The following is a 20,472-nucleotide window of genomic DNA, read 5'->3' as shown; positions in this document are numbered from 1 at the left end:
CAACAAAATATGTAACATAAAACCCTAATGGACATAAAAAAAAAAATTAAAAAAAAACGGTTATTCAAATTAAAAACCACCAAGTGTGAAGTGTCACACTGGAAATGTCCGTTTATGGCTTTTCACTGTAAATTTTGAGATGATTTGTTCTTTTTTGCTCCCAAAAATGATATATTTAACAGTATTTTACTGTAATTTCATGAAATGGGTTAGATTACAGTCAGTAAGGGAACTTAACCAATTAACCGTTTCTTACTGTAGCATTTTTACAGTCTTGTGCAGTTAAAATTACAATAATTTTTTACAGGGTAATGGAATATGATTTGTGTTTCAACGTGGAGAGGTTGATCACAATAAAATTAGAGTGTTTTGCCATGGTTTCCAGTTGGCCACCTTGCTAAGTCTTGCAAGACTGCATGAGCAGAAAGTGTGTGTGTGTGTGTGTGTGTGTGTGTGTGTGTGTGTGTGTGTGTGTGTGTGTGTGTGTGTGTGTGTGTGTGTGTGTGTGTGTGTGTGTGTTTTCTGTCAATACAGGAAAGGACAATGAGCGATAAATGTGTGTGTTGTATAATGGATAGACTGTGGTTTGGAGCTTGTGTGACTGTTTCTTTTTTAGGATGTGATAACTTGAGGTTTTCTGTTTTGGAAGAGGTTGATTGCTTGACAATCTGAAGCTCATTCTAACGTTTTTTTTGTGTTTATTACGTTAAATTAGTTTATCAGCTGGAACATTTGGTATGTCTGTCATTCTGTCACTAATATGCCAGAATGTAGTGTTGTGATGTCATCTTCAGTGTTTGTTTTGGTCAAAGTTCTTCAAGTACAGCAGTGCTTTTTAAGCACACACACACACACACACACAAACACGCAGGCAAACACACAACACATTGTTCTGCTGCATCGGCAGCTCTTTTTTATTTAAAATGGATGGAAACATATATTTTATACTTGTTAACTTGTACCAGATATTCTATGCAAGCTGCTGTTAGACGTGCAAGACCAGAAATAGCTTTGTACTGTCAAGTACTTCACGCTTACACTGTCAAGCGTGAAGCAGAAAACATTGCAATGTGAAACATGCTCTTGTGATTTAGGACTTAGACTTTTAAAATATAGTTAAGTGCAAACTGAATTCAGTGTGTTCAGACACTTAAAGGTGAAACTTTTGAACTTTTTTTACCTTAACTGAACAGCTTCGGAGTCATTGGAATGGTTATATTACTTATTTCGGGTTGAATGGTGGTCGTTTCGCACCCCCCTGGTGCCCGTGAGCGGAAAATACGCACTTGCAACTTTGAGCCGGCGGCAGGAAGTCTCGCGTGATATCAGGTCTCGCGATGTAAACAATTGCTTTACGGCCAAAAGAAATCTGCTAAAATGCTGTCATCAGAGCCGGATTAACGCAAAGGCAAACTAGGCACGTGCCTAGGGCCCGATTGGTTGGATGGGGCCCAGACAGAGGGACAAAAAAAAAAAAAAAAAATGTACAAATGTCCTATCTACAATTTATTTCAATATTTATTTATTAACTAAAAATAGTGACGATGTTTATCTTAACCATAGACTGTTACATTACTACAGTTAAACCAATTAATGTGTCCGTTACAAAGCGGGTGCCGGCTTCTGAAAGTATGTGTAAAGAACGCATCCATCAGGTGCTGCGAGGCAAAAGCCTAATAAGCACACAAAGAAGCACATCTCATAATGCAGGTGTGTGAGTTGTCGTCATCTATTTTGGAGTGATTGCAATGTATTCTAAATATAAACTTGTACTGTAGATCAGCGTCATTTCTGGAAAAATCATTCACCGCTTTATTACGAGTTTAAAAGAGCGCGAGCGTAACGTGCCCAAGACGCGACGCTTTGAATTTGCGCGTACAATGAATAACATCGCGTCGGGAGCTGACTAGTAAAAAAGCTACACAATTAAAAGACAAGACGTCTGTATTCTAAGTTAAAAAGCCAACACACTACAACATTTTTAAATGTTTCAAATAAAGGATCTCATATCTATGGGTCTATCTTCTAAATTCTGCTGATGATTAGATTCCTGACATTACGCCAATAATATCACTTTATATATTTTTTTCTGCTCAGTAGCGATCGTGTCTTTCTCTTCCACTTGATTTGTGTATAGCATATTTAAGGTAGCAATGCAATATAAAATCACTTATGCTCATCTACTGAAGTGGGATTCTGGAACTGTGAATAAATTGAATAAAACAGCAAAATAACAACAACAATAACATCTTCATTAAACAAAAAAGAGATTACCTTAGATAAAGTTTGATTAATATGTACATACAGTACCGGTAAAAGTCTGGACCCATTACTATTTTTAATGTTTTTGAAAGAAGTTTATTATTATGCTCTACAAGCCTGCATTTATTTGATCAAAAATACAGAGAAAAAAAAACAGGAATATTCAGCAAGGATGTGTTAAATATATAAAAAGTGACAGTGAAGACTTTTTTAAAACAACTTTTTAATAATCAAAGATCCTGAAAAAAAGTATCACAGGTTATAAAATAAATATTAAGCACCATTTCTAACATAATAAATCAGAATGATCACGTGGCACTAAATTCAGCTTTGCATCACAGAAATATAAAGTATAGTAAAATAGAAAACCATTATTTTAAATTTTAACTATTTTCACTATATTATTTTTCTGTATTTTTGATCAAATAAATCCAGGCTTGATGAGCATAAGAGACTTCTTTCAAAAACATTAAAAATAGTAATGTGTCCAAACTTATGTACTGTGTAAGTAAAAATATACTGCTTTTAAAATTAAATGTTGTATAAATAAAAAGGTTAGGAATCATATTTGTTTCAAGTGTTTTTTTTATTGGGGGTGGGGGGCCTCCAACATGAATTTTGCCTAGGGCCTCCTAATGTCTAGAACCGGCCCTGGCTGTCATTATTGCGCTCCCTCACGCTATCCGAACCCGAATGAAGAAGACGTTTTAAAGAATGTCCCATCTGCTTTGATGTCGTTGATCTACTAGCCTCTGGTGTCTGAGAATCACCAACGAGTTTTTACAACAGTGTTGTCAAATATCTATTCCGAAGCTGTGGGGGGAGCTCTAGAGAGAAACCTGCGAGCAAAAAGCAAGAATACAGCGAAGAAATCCTGAAGCTACTGAGTGCTGATTTAATTGCATGCTAACTGCAATTAAACGAATGCAAATAACTGTGTTTTTGCCCCTTATTACTTTAGTAGGACTTAAGTACAAAATGAAATGTAATTTTGTCTTTGAAATATAAAGTGTACTTTCGAATGTGCTGACAAGCGTTTATGGTAAACTAAAATATATTTTAATGTCATTTCTATAGAAACTTGTGTCATGTATTTAATATTTGTAATTGCACATTTGTAATGATGAATATAGTTGGCTACATTTAAAATAGATGAATTGAATAACACACTACAGTTAAAATTATAATCAAATACTTTACATGTGCTAGTCAACACATGACAAAATATTATTAAAACGTAATGACTTAAAAAGCAAAACTTTAAATTTGACTTTATTACGAAGTGTACTTTTTAAAAGTGTACTTAAGTGTATTAAGACAAATAGTCAGTCAATAGTCAAATAGTACTCCCTTACACTTAAGTGGCCTTTTATTTTATTAATATATTATCTGCAAATAGTAGGGAGGTTAAGTGACTTTTGACTTCAAGTCATGATGCAAAGGTCCCCTTTGGTATGGAAGTACCTTAGGGCCATAGAAATAAATTTATCCTAAGACACACGTGAGATCACATTTTGTATCTTATATACGCACATTTTTTAAAAATGGCCACCGACCATACTTGAGAGGCCCATATCTTTGCTTCTGTTATAGTTATAATGACAAATTTGGTATCAACGTGTACATTTTTGGGGTCAAGGAGTCCAATAAAATAGGTTCCAAGACTAAAAAACAATAATGTTGTCCTTACCATGACAATTGGAGGTGAAGTATGCAATTTTTTATTAAAAAACACATGCCAAACACAGAGTGTTTCTCACAGTTTTTTTCCTAAAACGTTCGATTTTGACATCTTAATTTCGAAAGGCTATATCTTAAAAGTGATAAAAGATAGAGACTTTCTGTAAATTAGAGAAATATTATGGATGACCCAAAGTTTATGTAGGGATTACATTTTCCCATCTAATTTGCATATTATGACGTCATTATGGTGGCGGCCATCTTGGATTATAGAATTTTCATGAAAAGTCATGTTTAAATGATAAAATGATCAAATGCACCACTTCTTTCCCCCCAAAATGTCCCTCACCTTCTGTATGCTATATTGCACAATACTGAATGCTCAGGTAAATAGTAAGTAGTAAACAAACTGTAAATCATTACCAATAAATGGTAGAAACAAACCGAATGCAAGTAGCGGTTGGCCTTTTGCTGTAGAGATTTTCTATTTACTACATACAGTAAATCATCCTCATTGGCCAAGTACTCAAAAGCCGGCATTCCCATCAGCTTGCAATAGACTATGCATAATAGCCCCTCTGCCCCGTGTCACACCGTCTCTGCTCCTGCTGCGAGCAGCGCGGCCAGATCTGCCTCGCGCGCGCGCCGAGTGTGCACAGCTCGGACCACTGTCATTGTCCTTGCGACTCCCCACCCTGCCTCCACGTTGCACCCTAACTGTCCTATGAATACTTAGACCTCGTCTAACATACCCAGTGGCATTAGACAAACACAGTCTCCACCACAATACTGTCGCCGCGATTGTGGAGAGGCACACACGGTAAAAATCTCCCGCCTCGTTCCCCACAACACTAACACGCCTGCTAACTTCCCGATGAACACTCCGACCCCGAGAAACATTGTTCCCACCACTGACATTGGGTAAAGGACCATCTAAATTGGGCAAAGGATTCACCGTTTGTGCTTGGTGTAGGGCTATACTTTCACTTTCAGAATCAGGCAGATATTCCCCTTCAGAATCAGGGTCCACGAATAGAAGACCCAACACTTCATTGCGGGTAAGCTTTATTGATGCCATTAGATAATAATAATAATAATAATAATAATAATAATAATCTAATGCAAATACTCGCTGACGTTGACAATATTGCTCTGATAAAATGGCTCACTCGCACACTAGCTCCACTTTTGTTCGCACTGATTCAATGCACTCTAGCTCGAAGATTTTGTATAGAAGCACAACGTTTTTTGAGTCGGGGATGAAGTATGACATGTCTGCCATCTAATGGAGGGTAGGTTGAACGAAATTTGACACCCTATTTGACAAAATCGGCCGTTTTATTCAGTGGACTGCCTGAGGTGGGACCACGACACCAATCTGCTCCTAGTGACTGATCACTGAATTCGCTATATCTATGCTAAATGTTTTCAAGCAGTCATATGACACACATTCCTCTTTTATGCATGGCCTCCACCAGATATCTACTACCACTTTGCTGGTGTAGTTTCATTGCCAGATATAGCGAAGCTGGTGTTTCCCTCTCTCTTATGTGACGAGGAACACTGCCATGTTTCTTGGATCTGCATCTTACAGAGTTGAAAATTATTGCCCAATGGATGTGGCAGCCTGGAACTTCTCAGGTCCAGGAGGTGGCTGATCAATACCTGATCCATCAAAAAGCATGTGTAAGAACGATCTCAGCATGGGAGGGATAGAATCAGCTTCACAGGAAGTTGAGAAGGCACCTGTAAAAGCATGCTTCATGGGGAGATACTCTTGCCGGAGGATTTTGGCTGCTTTGAAGATGATGGAGACATCGGTAGAAGTGTTGTTTTTCATGTTAGCAACAGCTTTGCTCAGGTCATCATCAAATACAACGGACCAGACACAATTTATTTGTACTGATCTGATGTCAGGAATCAGGCGTTCAATATCCTTCCGAAGGCGTGTGGTGTTGCATTTGATGTTTGGAAATCCAAGATCAGCAATGCGCTCGTCATAGAGGGCTGTCAAGTCAGACATTGCCAGTGATTCCCCTGAGCAACGATAGTCCTCGATGTATTCGAGCAACTCATTGAGGACATGTGCTCTAATGACCTGAGTTGCAATACTTTCAGTTGAGTCACATCCAACAGTTTCTGCATTTCTATAGAGCCTAGTCAGGCATGCACGATGATAAACAGCATTAATAGCAACCATGTCACCAGCAGCTAGTTCAGCCAATAGATGCCTGTCACCCACCACCTGAGCACATTCTTTCACTTTTCTATCCAAGCCAAGGGTGGCAGCCCTCCTCAGTTCCTTTTTTTTTGCCCACTTCACCACAGAAGAGACACAGTTTATCAAATGGTTCACATGATGATGTTGAGGGTCTGGGTAAAGCGAGTGTGGTGGACTTGTCACTCATGCGCCATGTTTTTACTGGACTCACAGACTCTTCATGCTTTTTTCTTTTTCTTGCTCTCTCAACTTTTTGTTTATCAATCGCATTTCTGCAGCTTTTGTGCCACACCATAGGATTTTGAATCATCAGCTGAACTACATCCTGACTACCACCACTAATGTCCACTATAAACTCAGGCAGATCCCCTAATGCCTTCAGCTCCTGGATGTTATCTAAAGCTTCTTTGTAACATGACTGCAATCTTTCAGGATTGATTCTCAGTTTGAATGATGAAGAGGGATTTATCCATCCATCCATCCATCCATCTTCTTCCGCTTATCCGGGGCCGGGTCGCGGGGGCAGCAGTCTAAGCAGAGATGCCCAGACTTCCCTCTCCCTAGACACTTCCTCCAGCTCTTCCGGGGGGACACCGAGGCGTTCCCAGGCCAGCCGGGAGACATAGTGTCTCCATAGTCTGTCCTAGGTCTTCAGTGGGACGTGCCCGGAACACCTTCCCGGGAAGGCATCCAGGAGGCATCCGGAACAGATGCCCGAGCCACCTCAACTGACCCCTCTCGATGTGGAGGAGCAGCGGCTCTACTCTGAGCATCGGATCCAACTCACCACCAGGTGGTGATTAGTTGACAGCTCCACCCCTCTCTTTACCCGAGTGTCCAAGACATACGGCCGCAGGTCAGATGAAACGACCACAAAGTCGATCATCGACCTACAGCCTAGGGTGTCCTGGTGCCACGTGCACTGATGGACACCCTTATGCTTGAACATGGTGTTCGTTATGGACAAACTGTAACTAGCACAGAAGTCCAATAACTGAACACCGCTCGGGTTTAGATTCGCGTTCCTCCCAATCACGCCCCTCCAGGTGTCACTGCCACTGCCCACGTGGGCATTGAAGTCCCCCAGTAGAACGACGGAGTCCCCAGTTGGAGCACTTTCCAGCACCCCTCCCAGAGACCCCAAGAAGGCCGGGTACTCTGCACTGCCGTTTGGCCCGTAGGCACACACGACAGAGAGAGACCTATCCCCGACCCGTAGGCGCAGGGAAGCAACCCTCTCGTTCACCGGGGTGAACTCCAACACATGGCGGCTGAGCTGGGGGGCTATAAGCAAACCCACACCAGCCCGCCACCTCTCACCATGGGCAACTCCAGAGTGGTGAAGAGTCCATCCTCTCTCGAGGAGTGCGGTTCCAGAGCCCAAGCCGTGCGTAGAGGTGATCCCGACTATCTCTAGTCGGAACCTCTCAACCTCACGCACAATCTCAGGCTCCTTCCCCGCCAGCGAGGTAACGTTCCACGTCCCTAGAGCTAGTTTCCGTGTCCAGGGATCGGGTTGTCGAGGCCCCCGCCTTCGACTGCCGCCCGATCCTCTCAGCACTGACCCCTTACGGTCCCTCCTGCAGGTGGTGAGCCCACGGGAAGGCGGCCCCACGTCGCTCCTTCGGGTTGAGCCAGGCCGGACCCCGTGGGGGGAGGCCCGGCCACCAGGCGCTCGCATACGAGCCCCAACCCCGGGCCTGGCTCCAGGGTGGGGCCCCGGCTGCGCCATACCGTGCGACGTCACGGTCCTCGGTTTAAGAGGGATCTAATGTTTTTTCAATCTTTAGGGCGGACTGACATAGGAAGCATAAACTCCAGTCACGGCATTCCATTATGGCTAATCTGAAAAAAGAAATGAAGTTGCTTTAACATCATAAGAGAGGTAATATGAGCATTAACAAGCATTCACAAAAGTAAAAAAATATCAAATAATGAAGCTAACTAACTAGCTAGCAACATGTAGGCTATGTGCTTGCTTCAATAAAAATGACACTAACTAGTCACTAGCTAGTTATGATGAAGCTAACTAGTTACTAGCGACCTAGTTATAATGAAGCTAACTAGTTACTAGCTAGCTAGTTACTAGTTATCTAACATTAAAAGCATTTTTCTATTTAATGAGGAAGTCATACGAACCTCAAAGTGTTAACCTGTCACCTCTGACCTTCAACAGCTGTCACAGCTCCTGGTGCAGATGGGATGTGTTGTTGCAGGAACTGATTTGCTATAGGCTACTCCTGACTGGTCGAAATCTCATGCTACTTAGGACAAATGTAATGTACAGAAGTAGCTGCACTGCTTAAATACAAAATTAAAGTTTTTGAAGGAAAAGATAAGTAAAGTCATTCTGATGACACAATTTTTATGTGAAATGTGCATATTTACCCCAATTGTCATGGTATGGGGAAAATTTTAGTTTTTTAAAACTTGAAACCAAATTTATTGGATTCCTTGACCCCAAAAATGTACACTTTGACACCAAATTTGTCATTATAGTGATAACAGAAGCAAAGATATGGGCTCTAGAGTATTTTCGGCACATTGGCGGCCATTTTTGAAAAAACCCGTTTATTTCTGATACAAAGTGTGATCTCACTTGTGTCTTAGGATACATTTATTTGTATGACCCTAAGGTACTTACATACCAAAGACGACCTTTGCATCATGTCTTGAAGTCAAAGGCCTCTTTTTTGGGCTTAACCTCCCTACTAAAATACAGTTTTTAAAAATATATACTTTTAACATAATACACTACAATTGCACATTCAATGCAATTACATGCAATTCTTTTTAATGAGTGTTTAATGTGTTCCTCTCCATACAACAATCTCTATTGACAGACAAAAGAGAAGAGGAAGACCACTGGAGGAGAAGAGAAAGACAGAAGGGCATTAGAAAGTGAAGGTAGAGGAAGAAAGAGAGAGAAATGATGGATCCGTTACCTGTGGATACAGGAACAGTGGATGAGTTGGTGGACATCTGCATACAGTCCTTTGGTGAGTCTATAAAGAAATAAGTTTTATACATAAATGAGTTTCAAACAAATGTTTGGGTGGAACATTTAGTCTGCGAAACTAGAAGATAAACCAGCAAACAGTAATCATGCTGTTCATTAGCAACAGCGACCAAGGAAGTCACCATAAAAAAATGTGTATGGTTTATTTTGTCGTTAATGTTCTGTGATGTTTGTGCTTTCAGACAATGCAGGCACAATAAAAAATCCCTCCTTTGTGAAAATGTTTTTGATGATGCATCCTTGGTACATTTCTTCTACTGATCTGTCCAAGAAACTGCTGCTTAAGTATCCTTTATCTACAAAAACCCTTGTGTTGTATGTTATATTGCATTGTACTAGGGCTGCAACTAACGATTATTATCTTTGATTAATCCAATGAATATCAATTTAAAAAAGATATATATTAAAAATTAATTAATTTCAATCAATTTTTTTAAATGTTATTATATATATATATATATATATATATATATATATATATACACATACACACACACAAATATTGTGAACATATCACACACACACACACACACACACACACACACACACACACACACACATTGTATATACAAATATAGTGAATATATCTATGTAGGCTATGCTATACATTATGTGCAAAAAAGGGTTAAAATATAACATTACATTCTAAACCAAACAACTGATTTCTTGACATTTTATGGCAGAAATTACAATGACTAAAAATTATACTGAACAAAAACAAAAGCACAAAATGTCAACTTTTACAAGGTATGGGAAATACATATTCTCTCATCAGAACATATTTAATAGGCTATAGTACATTAATAGGCTATTTCAACAACAGTCCCTTTACCTGAATGCTCTCAAAAAATATGATTAATGGTTTATAGGTAGAATTTTGAAACTACATTCATTTCTAACAAGAAATATTTTAGCAAAATGTATTTTTTTGGCACCTGCGCTCTGTCATTAAAGTCTGAGAAATTTAACGGAGACTCGCTTGTTGTTATATTCACAGGACTTTCTAACATTTACAGATAAGGATATAACTGATATAAAAGTTATGCACTGAGGAAAACACATCTCAAAAACATTAGAAACATAGAAATGTGTTATTCCAAAATTCTAAAGTCTTTGGTTATTCTATACTGTAATGCGACACGACTGGCGGATGGTTTCTGCGCAGATCTGACTAATCGATAACAAAATTACTGGTCTATTATTTTAATAAACAATTATAACCGATTTTATCTATTAGTTGTTGCAGCCACTAATTACTACTGTTCCTATTGGAAGCAGTTCACCTAAACAAATTAAGTATTGGTCTTACTTGACCAATATATTTCAACTTCATTCGATGGTAACAACCCATGCTAGATATAATGGAACTAACGTCTCGGTTACATATGTACCCCTCGTTCCTTGAAGGGGATCGCAATTAGTACGTCAACACGTCGATGTAACGTCAAACGTGACAGACTGAAAGGGAACTCTTAAATCCTGCCATAAGATGCTGTAAAACCTGAAATCATTTGGATGAACCAAAGTATTTAAGTTGTAATTCCTGTTAATTATGTAGAGCTAAATGAAAGAATATTTTATGCAAATCTATAAAATCAGGACAATGATGTTAATAACTTTCCATAAAATTCCATTATTTTATTTACATATGTTCTCTTGTAAGAAATGAAAATGTCATGGTGTAGAGTTCGATAGAAAACACTTTAGACCCTTAACAAATATGCAGGTCACAGGAGGGCAGCACCGATGAGATCAGAGCCCAAATATGCCACCTCGTAAAGTAAGACTAATCCTGTGTCTCATTCAAATTCCCCATGGTATCTCTTATCTTCTTTTTTCATTGCATTTGCTCTTTGGTCTTTTTCTATGTAGGTACTGGATTTCTGAATTTCCAGTAGAGTTTGATCTGAATCCTGCTTTGGCTGACCAGATTAAAGACCTGAGAGAGAACCTGAACACTGGCGGCAACGAAACACAGAGTCAACTTATTGATGTAGAGAGTGTGTAAGTATACAGAGTCATAGCCAAACTTAATTTCATGTTCTCACCCTGAAAAGGTTAGAGACGGCATGAAACAGAAGTTGTGATAGTCTTTTCTTCTCTATTGTGATGTACTGTATATCTAAGTGAAACGGCTTCTCGAATAGAAAAAAAAAAAAAAAAATGTAGGGCGGGACTAATGTTGTCCATGGGGAATTGATTGGATGGTTGTGGTTTGCTATTGGTGGATCTCATGTGAGTAACAGGTTGTCCCGCCCAGCCGCCCTTACACCAGAAAACACGTCATCAGAGAAGAGAATAGATGCCGCTGCAAAAAATAAAAATGTTCTCATCTATTCACACTCCTGTTTATGGACCACATGGACCACAGAAAAAGAAGCTGCTCTTTTCCACATGATCATGGGTTGTAACTGCAGCTGTTAAGGACAAAATAACACCAAAAAGTAGTAAGGGGTGGTATAATGCCCTTTTCACAAGATGTAAAATAAGTCTTTGATGTCCCCAGAGTGTGTATATGAAGTTTTAGCTCAAAATACCCCACAGATATTTTTATATAGCATGTTAAAGTTGTCACATTTTGAGGGTGGGCAAAAACGCACCGTTTTTGTGTCTGTTCGTTTAAATGCAAATGAGCTGCTGCTTCCAGCACAGAGGGCGGAGCTTCAAGAGCTTGTGTCCTTTTACCTCACACAGACATGCACTGGAAATTACAAAAACTTTTAGCCTTTTATGTTCAAACCGAAGTCAGAAAGATGGAGAGACTCAAGAAGAAGTGACAACATGTAGACAACATTTCTGAATGGTTAGTTGGTGAATTTATGTAGCTTATGTGTAGCCTCCTTCCCTTCCTTTTACCTCAGTACAGATAAAATGTTGTCGGGATAATTCCGGTTCGCGTGGCTATGCAGACACGACAAAAATGTCTGTATTATACATTTTTAAGGCCAAACAAGTAGTTTCTTGAGGGTTGATTTGTAAAGAAGGACTACACGCGCACATATATATTCAAACACACATACCTTTGGGCTGAACACGTAATGCGCATGTGCGGGGCGTCTGTGTTTCTGCAGGTTTGCTTTTTTGAGTTTTGCGCAAAGATAATGGATAATCATTTGCACCTTCGAACGTATTTCAGGGAGTGCGTTCTTGAGACACCAGGCACTGTTTAGTACGGATGGGCGGCCAGAGCGTGTTAAGGATTTTCCTGTTAGAACGGTGTTGTGTTAGTGGCCCCTAAGTTAATAACTACACTGTAAAAAAAAAACCTGTAAAAAAACGGTATTATTCCGGCAGCTGGGGCGCCAGAAAATTACCGTAAAATAACGGAAAAAAACAATCTCGTTAAAATACAGTAATTTTCCATAATTAAATAACAGATTATATCTTTAATATTACATTAAATCTTATGTAATTATTGGGATTTTTAATGTTTTAAAAAGTCATATACACCTTTAAAACAATTAAATACTGTAAATTTAAGGTTTTATAAAATTATTTTATATAATAATGCTGTCTATCTACAATAATTTTCTTTTAATATAGTTTTTATGTGTAAAATAACAATGAAAATATGTATAAAAATGCACACAAGTACATAAATTCAAATACAAATGTTTGTAAATTTACAGTTTTAATTTTTATTTGTACAGATCCAATTTCACAACATCTCTAATTAAGTTCTAAATAATAGCAAATGTACAGTCAATTTCTTTTAAATTAACTAAATGTATGAGTACAAATTACCTGCATATTTACAGTATTAGTAATTGAACAAACACTAAACATCAAGATAAGTGATTGATTGGAAATAGAAGCTTAGTATATAATTTAGAACATGTAAAAATATCCACAATAAAAAGCAATTACCATATTCCTTTACAGTATAACTTATTTTAACATTTACAATTACATTTTATCCAAAGTGACTAACCAATTAAGATAATAATTAAAGATAATAAAAAGCAACAAGTGCAGTGACAAGTCCCAGTTAGTCTAGTACAGTACACATAGAAAGGTGTTTTTTTTTTTTTTAACAAAGATTTAGTATTATTGGGTGAAGTGTTTATGAAAAAGATGGATCTTTAGCAGTTTCTTGAAAATGTGTTGCGTTGCGCCGGTCATTCCACCACCAGGAAACAGTCCAGGTAAATGTCAGTGAAAGTGGTTTTGTGTCTCTTTGGGATGATGGCACCACAAGGCGCCGTTCACTTGCAGAACACATGCTTCTGGAGACACACAGATCTGAAGTAGTGAGTTTAGGCATAGGGCTACCTTTAAAGACAACTCTTGCTGCAGCATCTGGATCAGTTGCAGAGGTTTGACTGACACTGGAAGAGCTGCCAGGAGAGCATTACAATAGCCCAGTCTGGATAGAACAAGAGAGTTGTGTAGCTCCGATAGGAAGGGCCTGATCCTCCTAATGATAAGGCAAATCAGCAGGATCACAGCAAGTATGTTTTGGCTGAAAGCTGAACCATAAGCAGTTCTGTCTTGGCAAGGCTGATTTAAAGGTGAAGGTCATTCATCCAGCAAGAATTTTCCATCAGGTAGGCTGAGATGCGAGCAGCAACCGTCAGATCATCTAGCTGGATTAAAAGATATGTGTCATTAAGATAGTAGTGATAGGAAAAGTCATGTTTCTAAATGAAAGAGCCCCACTAAGCAAAGTGATGTCCGAAAGACGTCTTTTCAATGTCTTTGTTACAAAAATCAAAGGTTGAAATGCCGTCCACTGAGGAGCCAGAATGAAAGTTATGACGTCTTTTTTTGACGTGTTCTGCACGTCCGATATAGACGTTCATCGAACCTTCGTACAAGGTTAAAACTAGTTAAAATGTGGCCATTGTGGACATATTTCAACATCATTTATGGTCTCATTTAGACATAATTACTTTGATTATTGCTGTCAGATGATCTTAGTGAGAATGAACAGAGGTTTAGATGTTGATATTCGTTTAATTTGAAGTGTCACCATTGTGGCGATCCGTGTTTGCTTTAGTTGGGCTCTTGGTCCCCGTTCCTTTTATTTTAACTTTTCTTTGGCTGCTGTAACAGTGTGTTTGTGTAACACAATTGTTGTGGCAGAGAAAGCCTAGAAAAAGTATGAGGTGTTATCAGTTCAATGTTGATGATGACATATTATCACAAAAATGGGCCTTTAATATTGTGTTTAAAGTTTTGTGTTTATATTTGCCATTAATAACCAACAACCTTTTGGAACTGCATTATTGGTGCCAAAAACATTAAAATGATCACTTATTTGAAGGTGTATAAAAAGCATGTGCACATGATGTTTTGAGCAAGAGTATCATACAGTCACACACAGACATCAAGTTTGTGCATATGATTTCCAACAATGGTGACAATTTAAAAAAAAAGCTTCATGCTGCAATGCATGATGGGTAGCTTTCATAGTACAAAACTCATCCTTAATTCCCAAGCTTTTTTTGGTTGTCACCGTTGTTGTGATTCATATCCAAAATCTTGATGTCTGTGTGTGACTGTATGATACTCTTGCTCAAAACATAATATGCACATGCTTTTTATACACCTTCAAATAAATACACCTTCACCAATAATGCAGTTCCAAAAGGTTGGTGGTTATTAACGGCAAATATAAACACAAAACTTTAAACACAATATTAAAGGCCCATTTTTGTGATAATTATGTCATCATCAACATTGAACTGATAACACCTCATACTTTTTCTAGGCTTTCTCTGCCACAACAATTGTGTTACACAAACACACTGTTACAGCAGCCAAAGAAAAGTTAAAATAAAAGGAACGGGGACCAAGAGCCCAACTAAAGCAAACACGGATCGCCACAATGGTGACACTTCAAATTAAACGAATATCAACATCTAAACCTCTGTTAAGTCTCACTAAGATCATCTGACAGCAATAGTCAAAGTAATTATGTCTAAATGAGACCATAAATGATGTTGAAATATGTCCACAATGGCCACATCTGAACTAGTTTTAACCTTGTACGAAGGTTCGATGAACGTCTATATCGGACGTGCAGAACACATCAAAAAAAGACGTCATAACTTTCATTCTGGCTCCTCAGTGGACGGCATTTCAACGTCTGATTTTTGTAACAAAGACATTGAAAAGAAGTCTTTCAGACATCATTTTGCTTAGTGGGTAGTTAAAAAAAATGAAAAAAAGAAAGAAAGATGGGTGGAATCTAACACAATAGTAATCTTGCTGTAGCAAATCCAAACCTTGTGCATACTTTTAGTGCAATCATTTGGAATCAGAAGACTGTTATGAACATATGGAATCAGAACCGTTATGATTTTTATGTTTTAGTGAATTCTTCCCATACCTTGTTTGCCATGATCATCTGCTTTCCACGTGACCTGAAATCACACACACACACACACACACACACAAGTTATTTTAAAACTCAGTATTAGATTTACACATGTCAGAATATGTTCCATTGGGACAATGCAAAAACTCAAATGACTATGATCTTGAAGCTGAGCTGGAAAGGCTAACAGTAATATTTTGAGCTGCCATGTGATTTTAGCTAAGTTACATTTATAGAAAGTAAAGTTAAATGAATATGATTTACTGTGACCTAGCTGCACACCTAGGTCCTAGGGGTTCATCATGTTGTATTCATATTCTAGTCTTCCTGTTCTAGGCTTTCCTGTATCATTAACAAGTACGTTAAGTTACAGTATTTCGATTTCTTAACGGTCTTAATAAAGTTAGTCATGTTAACTATTACGAAATAAACAAAAGAAACACGGTAGGCCTATTTTTAGTAAAACTGTGGCTATTAACGTTACAATGGTAAAAAATCAGCTAAAAACGTGTTTACTACAATTTTATTATAATAAAATAAAGTATGTTTTTTAAGAGAAAAGTTTTCAGCTTCCAGACAGTGTTTCAAAATATCCCGCCATTTATTGGTTTAATGTTACTGACTATCATAACGAAGATTTTATACACAATTATGGACTTTAATATGAATAACAAGTCTACAAAAGATTGTTTTAGGTCTTTAAGTTAACAAGTAGAGATGTGGGTTGGGTTCAACTGATCTTTCTTAACACAGATCGATAATTAAAAACGCATGCTGCATTTTCAGTGTTTTGCCCTGACCCAGTTATAACTGAACATCATTTAAGAATGCTAACGTTAGCATGGAAACTGTCTAACCACTTAACACAAATGTAATATAAAATATCGTACACACATGTAGTATGAGACTCTTACCTCAGCCGTTGATCGGTCGGGATGAGGTCCGCTGTGACGACGAACCAGGCTCACTGAAAAAGGGCGCGTTATTTCTGGACTGACACCCAGACTACAAACAACTAATATGTGTTCAGCGCTCCTGCTCACGGCTGGCTGCTTCTGTCGAATACGATTATAGCTTTGAACCACTGTGATCACAATCCACGACTACTTCACGAGCGTAGACTGAAACTTCAAATCTCCCGCTTGCCCTTGACACAGATCGACGACAGAGACAGACCTGTAGCTAACTGTTGTGGGCGGGACTAGCAGCAACGAACCGTAATGGCGGATAATTTGAATCTGCGCGCGCGCGCGCGGGCACACACACACACACACACACACACACACATACAAACGCACACAAAGCCACGCAGATTTGGAAAAACGATTCATAAAAGACATAAAATATAGGCCTAAATGAAATTTACGGGCAAATACAAATGATGATCAAAATGAACATCTATTTGCAAGACAAAATTAAAAGACTATAAATAATTAAATAGGCTTGCCTAATGTGTGTACAAATCTTAAAACTCACTTTAACCCCCACATGCTTAATAATCTTTAAGGAAAACATGTTAAGTGACTGCTGATTTCTGCAGTTATACCTTATTTTCTTTGTTTTCTAATTCCACAGAAATAATCTGTAAAATATTACTTAATTTTTTATGTAAAATTACACATAACCATATAAAATTACAGAGAATTTCCTTTAAAAAACGTAAAATTAATGTAAAACCAAAATAAAAGCAATTACCTGTAAATTTAATAGTGGACCTTTAAATTACAACAAATATCTGTAAAATAACAGGTATTCACTGTATAATGACAAAACGGCAAAATTCTGTAAAAAAATACAGACCGTTTCCTGTAAATTTACAGTTTTTTTTTACAGTGTAATGATCATCGCAATGGAAGTGAATCAATCAATCAAAACTAACTTTAGCTGGAAAATAACTTTATCCGAGTGCTGTTGTAAAGCCTAAACAATGTGTTACGGTAATTTCCTATTATCTCTGTAAAGCTGCTTTGAAACAATCCATATTGTTAAAAGCGCTATATAAATGAGGGTGACTTGACTTGACTTGTAGTTATCTCCTAGTCATTGATTAGCATATTCTGTCTTGATAATCTATAAATCACATTCCTGGGGGCGGGTTTATGTAAATTTTAGGGTTAGTGATGTCACTAACCCGGGAGGAATGACGTGTAGTCCCTACCAGCCGTTTGTTGTAGTCCTTAAAAAGCAATTTTTTAAAAGCAAATATCTCCCTTTGCTTTGAACTTTGAGCGTTGTTACTTTGCAGATGTTGTTTATGCTCAAACAGCAACACTACACACTAACTAAAGTTAGAAAAGTGAAATCATATTCAACCACCCCTTTAAAAAGTAGTTCACATGCTTTTTGCTGTAGCTCTCAAAGCTTTATTAAGAAATACTAAACTAAAGTTTGTTTAAAGTAAAATGAGGGTGAGTAGTTGATGATTTTGTTTTATTTTTATGTTACACAGCACAGTCATATTTCAGCGTATTGGTCAACTGCCATGAATAACAACCATAGTCCTGTCTGAAATAAAGCATTTTCCCTGCTGCAGGCCCTCGTATCAATGGAAACGACAAGTTACCCAAAGAGTTCCCTCTATGTCAAAAAAGAGAAAAATGTCTCTTTTGTTTGATCACCTGGACCCTGGTGAGCTTGCTGAACATCTGACCTATCTGGAGTACAAATCCTTCTGCAAGATAATGGTATGTTTGTGAGTACAGGTTTTGATATGCTTGTTGGTGTGAAAGTGCTCTAATTGTCCTCAGAATATCACAAAAGTTAAGCCAAAATACATCAGATAATTAAAGACATGTTTTAAATTATATTCAATTAAATAGACATGCTGAAAGGTGTCTTTCAGGACTTGGTGGAGCTGATGGATTTTTTTATCTTATATTAAAAACTATGGATGAGAAAGAGCCACCAAAAATAGATGCTTTTTACACAGACTTTTTACATTCATAAACAGCTATATTGCACACTACATTAAACGGAATATCTGCGAAAGCATAATAAGGGCACTTTAACCTCTTTCACATAACAGATGTTTGCATATTTTCCACACAACATTAAAAATAACTGAAATGAGCCTGTTAAAAACAGTTTATGATGTTCTTATTATGGAGAATTACACTGTGTAAAACACCACCGAAGGTTATTATTAAATCATTGTGAAGTTTGTTGTAAAGTCCTAACATGTGGTCTGACTGTGACCATTTGTTTTATGTGTGTTTCAGTTTCAGGATTACCACAGCTTTGTGATGCATGGCTGTACAGTAGATAACCCTATTCTGGAGAGGTTTATTACACTCTTTAACAGCGTCTCACAGTGGATTCAGCTGATGGTTCTCAGCAAGCCCACTGCACCGCAGAGAGCTGCCGTGATTGCACACTTCATACAGGTCGCGCAGGTCAGGAGAACTAACTACCGTTGGTCCCACTTTATATAAGGTGTCTTTAACTACTGTGCATTGATTTTTCGAAGTTGTAAATAAAACAAAGGTTAATGGAGTATTTTGTTTTACAAAAAAAAAATGCTATTTCAATTTTTCGACTTCAAAATTCCATGTTTAATTCAATGTGTTACATGCTGTTTCTTTGTGATTTTTTGTAAAATTTATTTCAAAGTAAAAAAAAAAAAAATCTTTTTTTTTCAGTAATTGTTATTGTATTGTAGAGACAGTGATTTTTGGAGATGATTTCCAGAATACAGTTGCTCATTTGGGTTTATTAGTGCTTGGCCTATAAATTCTTTGTTTGGTTGAAATTATAATCTACAGGGCTGGTAACTAACACTTCTAGTACAGAACAACAGCAAGTTATTGTAGTTATAAGAACAACAGCTGCAGTGTGGAAAAATCTGCAAAAAATTAACATAATGAATAAAACCCCCAAGACTTAAAAAACAGAGTTCTGGTGTGGACCTTTAGTATGATGACAGCTAGTCCCATGTGAATTTTCTTCTCTTTGAATTTTTCAGAAGCACAGAGGGGCTCCATCACCCCCTGCTCTTGTTCTTCCTGATGATCCCTTCTCTTCCTTCTTATGGGCCCTGAGCTCTTCCTCTTCCAAAATATCACTTCGACTACCGCTTTTTATCTTTCTGATATTTCCTTTCTCTTCCACAAGGTGTTCTGCCCAGTATCTTTTCATATCTAGTAGTCGTTCTCTTCGAAATCCTTTCTTCTCTCAATCTATCTCTTAAAAGCAGGCTAGTAGGAATATATTTAGGGGACAAGAAAGTACCAACAATTTGAATGCACCTATTGTATCTGTTGTGTTGTTAGTAAGTGGAAAGATTTTGCGAAAGTTAAAAACAAATTGTGTGAAATATTTCCTCAAAAATGTTTCAGATTCTACACTATTTCTATGTTACTAATCAATAAATTTGCCTATATAGTGAATGACGTGCAGTTCACTTTATAGCGAGAAAATAGAAATTCGATTTTATGTAGTTTACCTTACAGTGGAAAGCAATGATAGTTGCATTAATAATTATACTAAAATTAACTTAACATACATACTTAATCAGCTTTGTGATTTATTTTATGGATAGCATGGTGTTACAGTAAATCTTTGTTTATTGTTCGCAAACGGTTTATGGTGTATTTGTTCATAATGATGAAAATAAGATAAAAAACAAATGGTTAAATACAAATATTTTAGAACTCTTCCATGAGTTTGGTAATATAAGCTGACCTGGAAGCTTTCAGAGCCTCAAAACAGCATAGTTGTTTATTTTATTATTAATAACAAAATATTTTGTTAACTTCATCCTCTCTTTCTTTTTCACTAATTCACACCCTGTAGAAACTACTACAGTTGCAGAATTTCAACACGTTGATGGCGGTGGTCGGGGGTCTCAATAATAGCTCCATCTCTAGGCTGAAGGAGACACAGGCACACATCAACAATGAAACCAATAAGGTACATACAACACCTGTGCACCAGACACAAAACCTTTACATCAGACCCAACACTTTCAGT

General features: G+C 37.7%; 1 protein-coding gene across 1 annotated transcript in view; it reads left to right on the top strand.

Moving 5' to 3' along the window:
* The window catches only part of LOC308706224 (RAS guanyl-releasing protein 2), a 51,093-nt gene that overhangs the window by 17,719 nt on the left and 12,902 nt on the right, over positions 1–20,472 (top strand). The window contains exons 2-8 of the mRNA XM_081391704.1: positions 9,007–9,162; positions 9,365–9,467; positions 10,909–10,962; positions 11,055–11,186; positions 18,038–18,188; positions 18,723–18,896; positions 20,296–20,412. Of these exons, the coding sequence (XP_081247830.1) occupies positions 9,093–9,162; positions 9,365–9,467; positions 10,909–10,962; positions 11,055–11,186; positions 18,038–18,188; positions 18,723–18,896; positions 20,296–20,412 (801 nt within the window). The 5' untranslated portion in view covers positions 9,007–9,092. The remainder of the gene's footprint in view (positions 1–9,006; positions 9,163–9,364; positions 9,468–10,908; positions 10,963–11,054; positions 11,187–18,037; positions 18,189–18,722; positions 18,897–20,295; positions 20,413–20,472) is intronic.

This window comes from Scardinius erythrophthalmus (assembly GCF_964197995.2).
Source record: "Scardinius erythrophthalmus genome assembly, chromosome: 2".
NCBI lineage: Eukaryota > Metazoa > Chordata > Actinopteri > Cypriniformes > Leuciscidae > Scardinius > Scardinius erythrophthalmus.
This window is presented reverse-complemented; position numbering and strand designations above follow the sequence as displayed.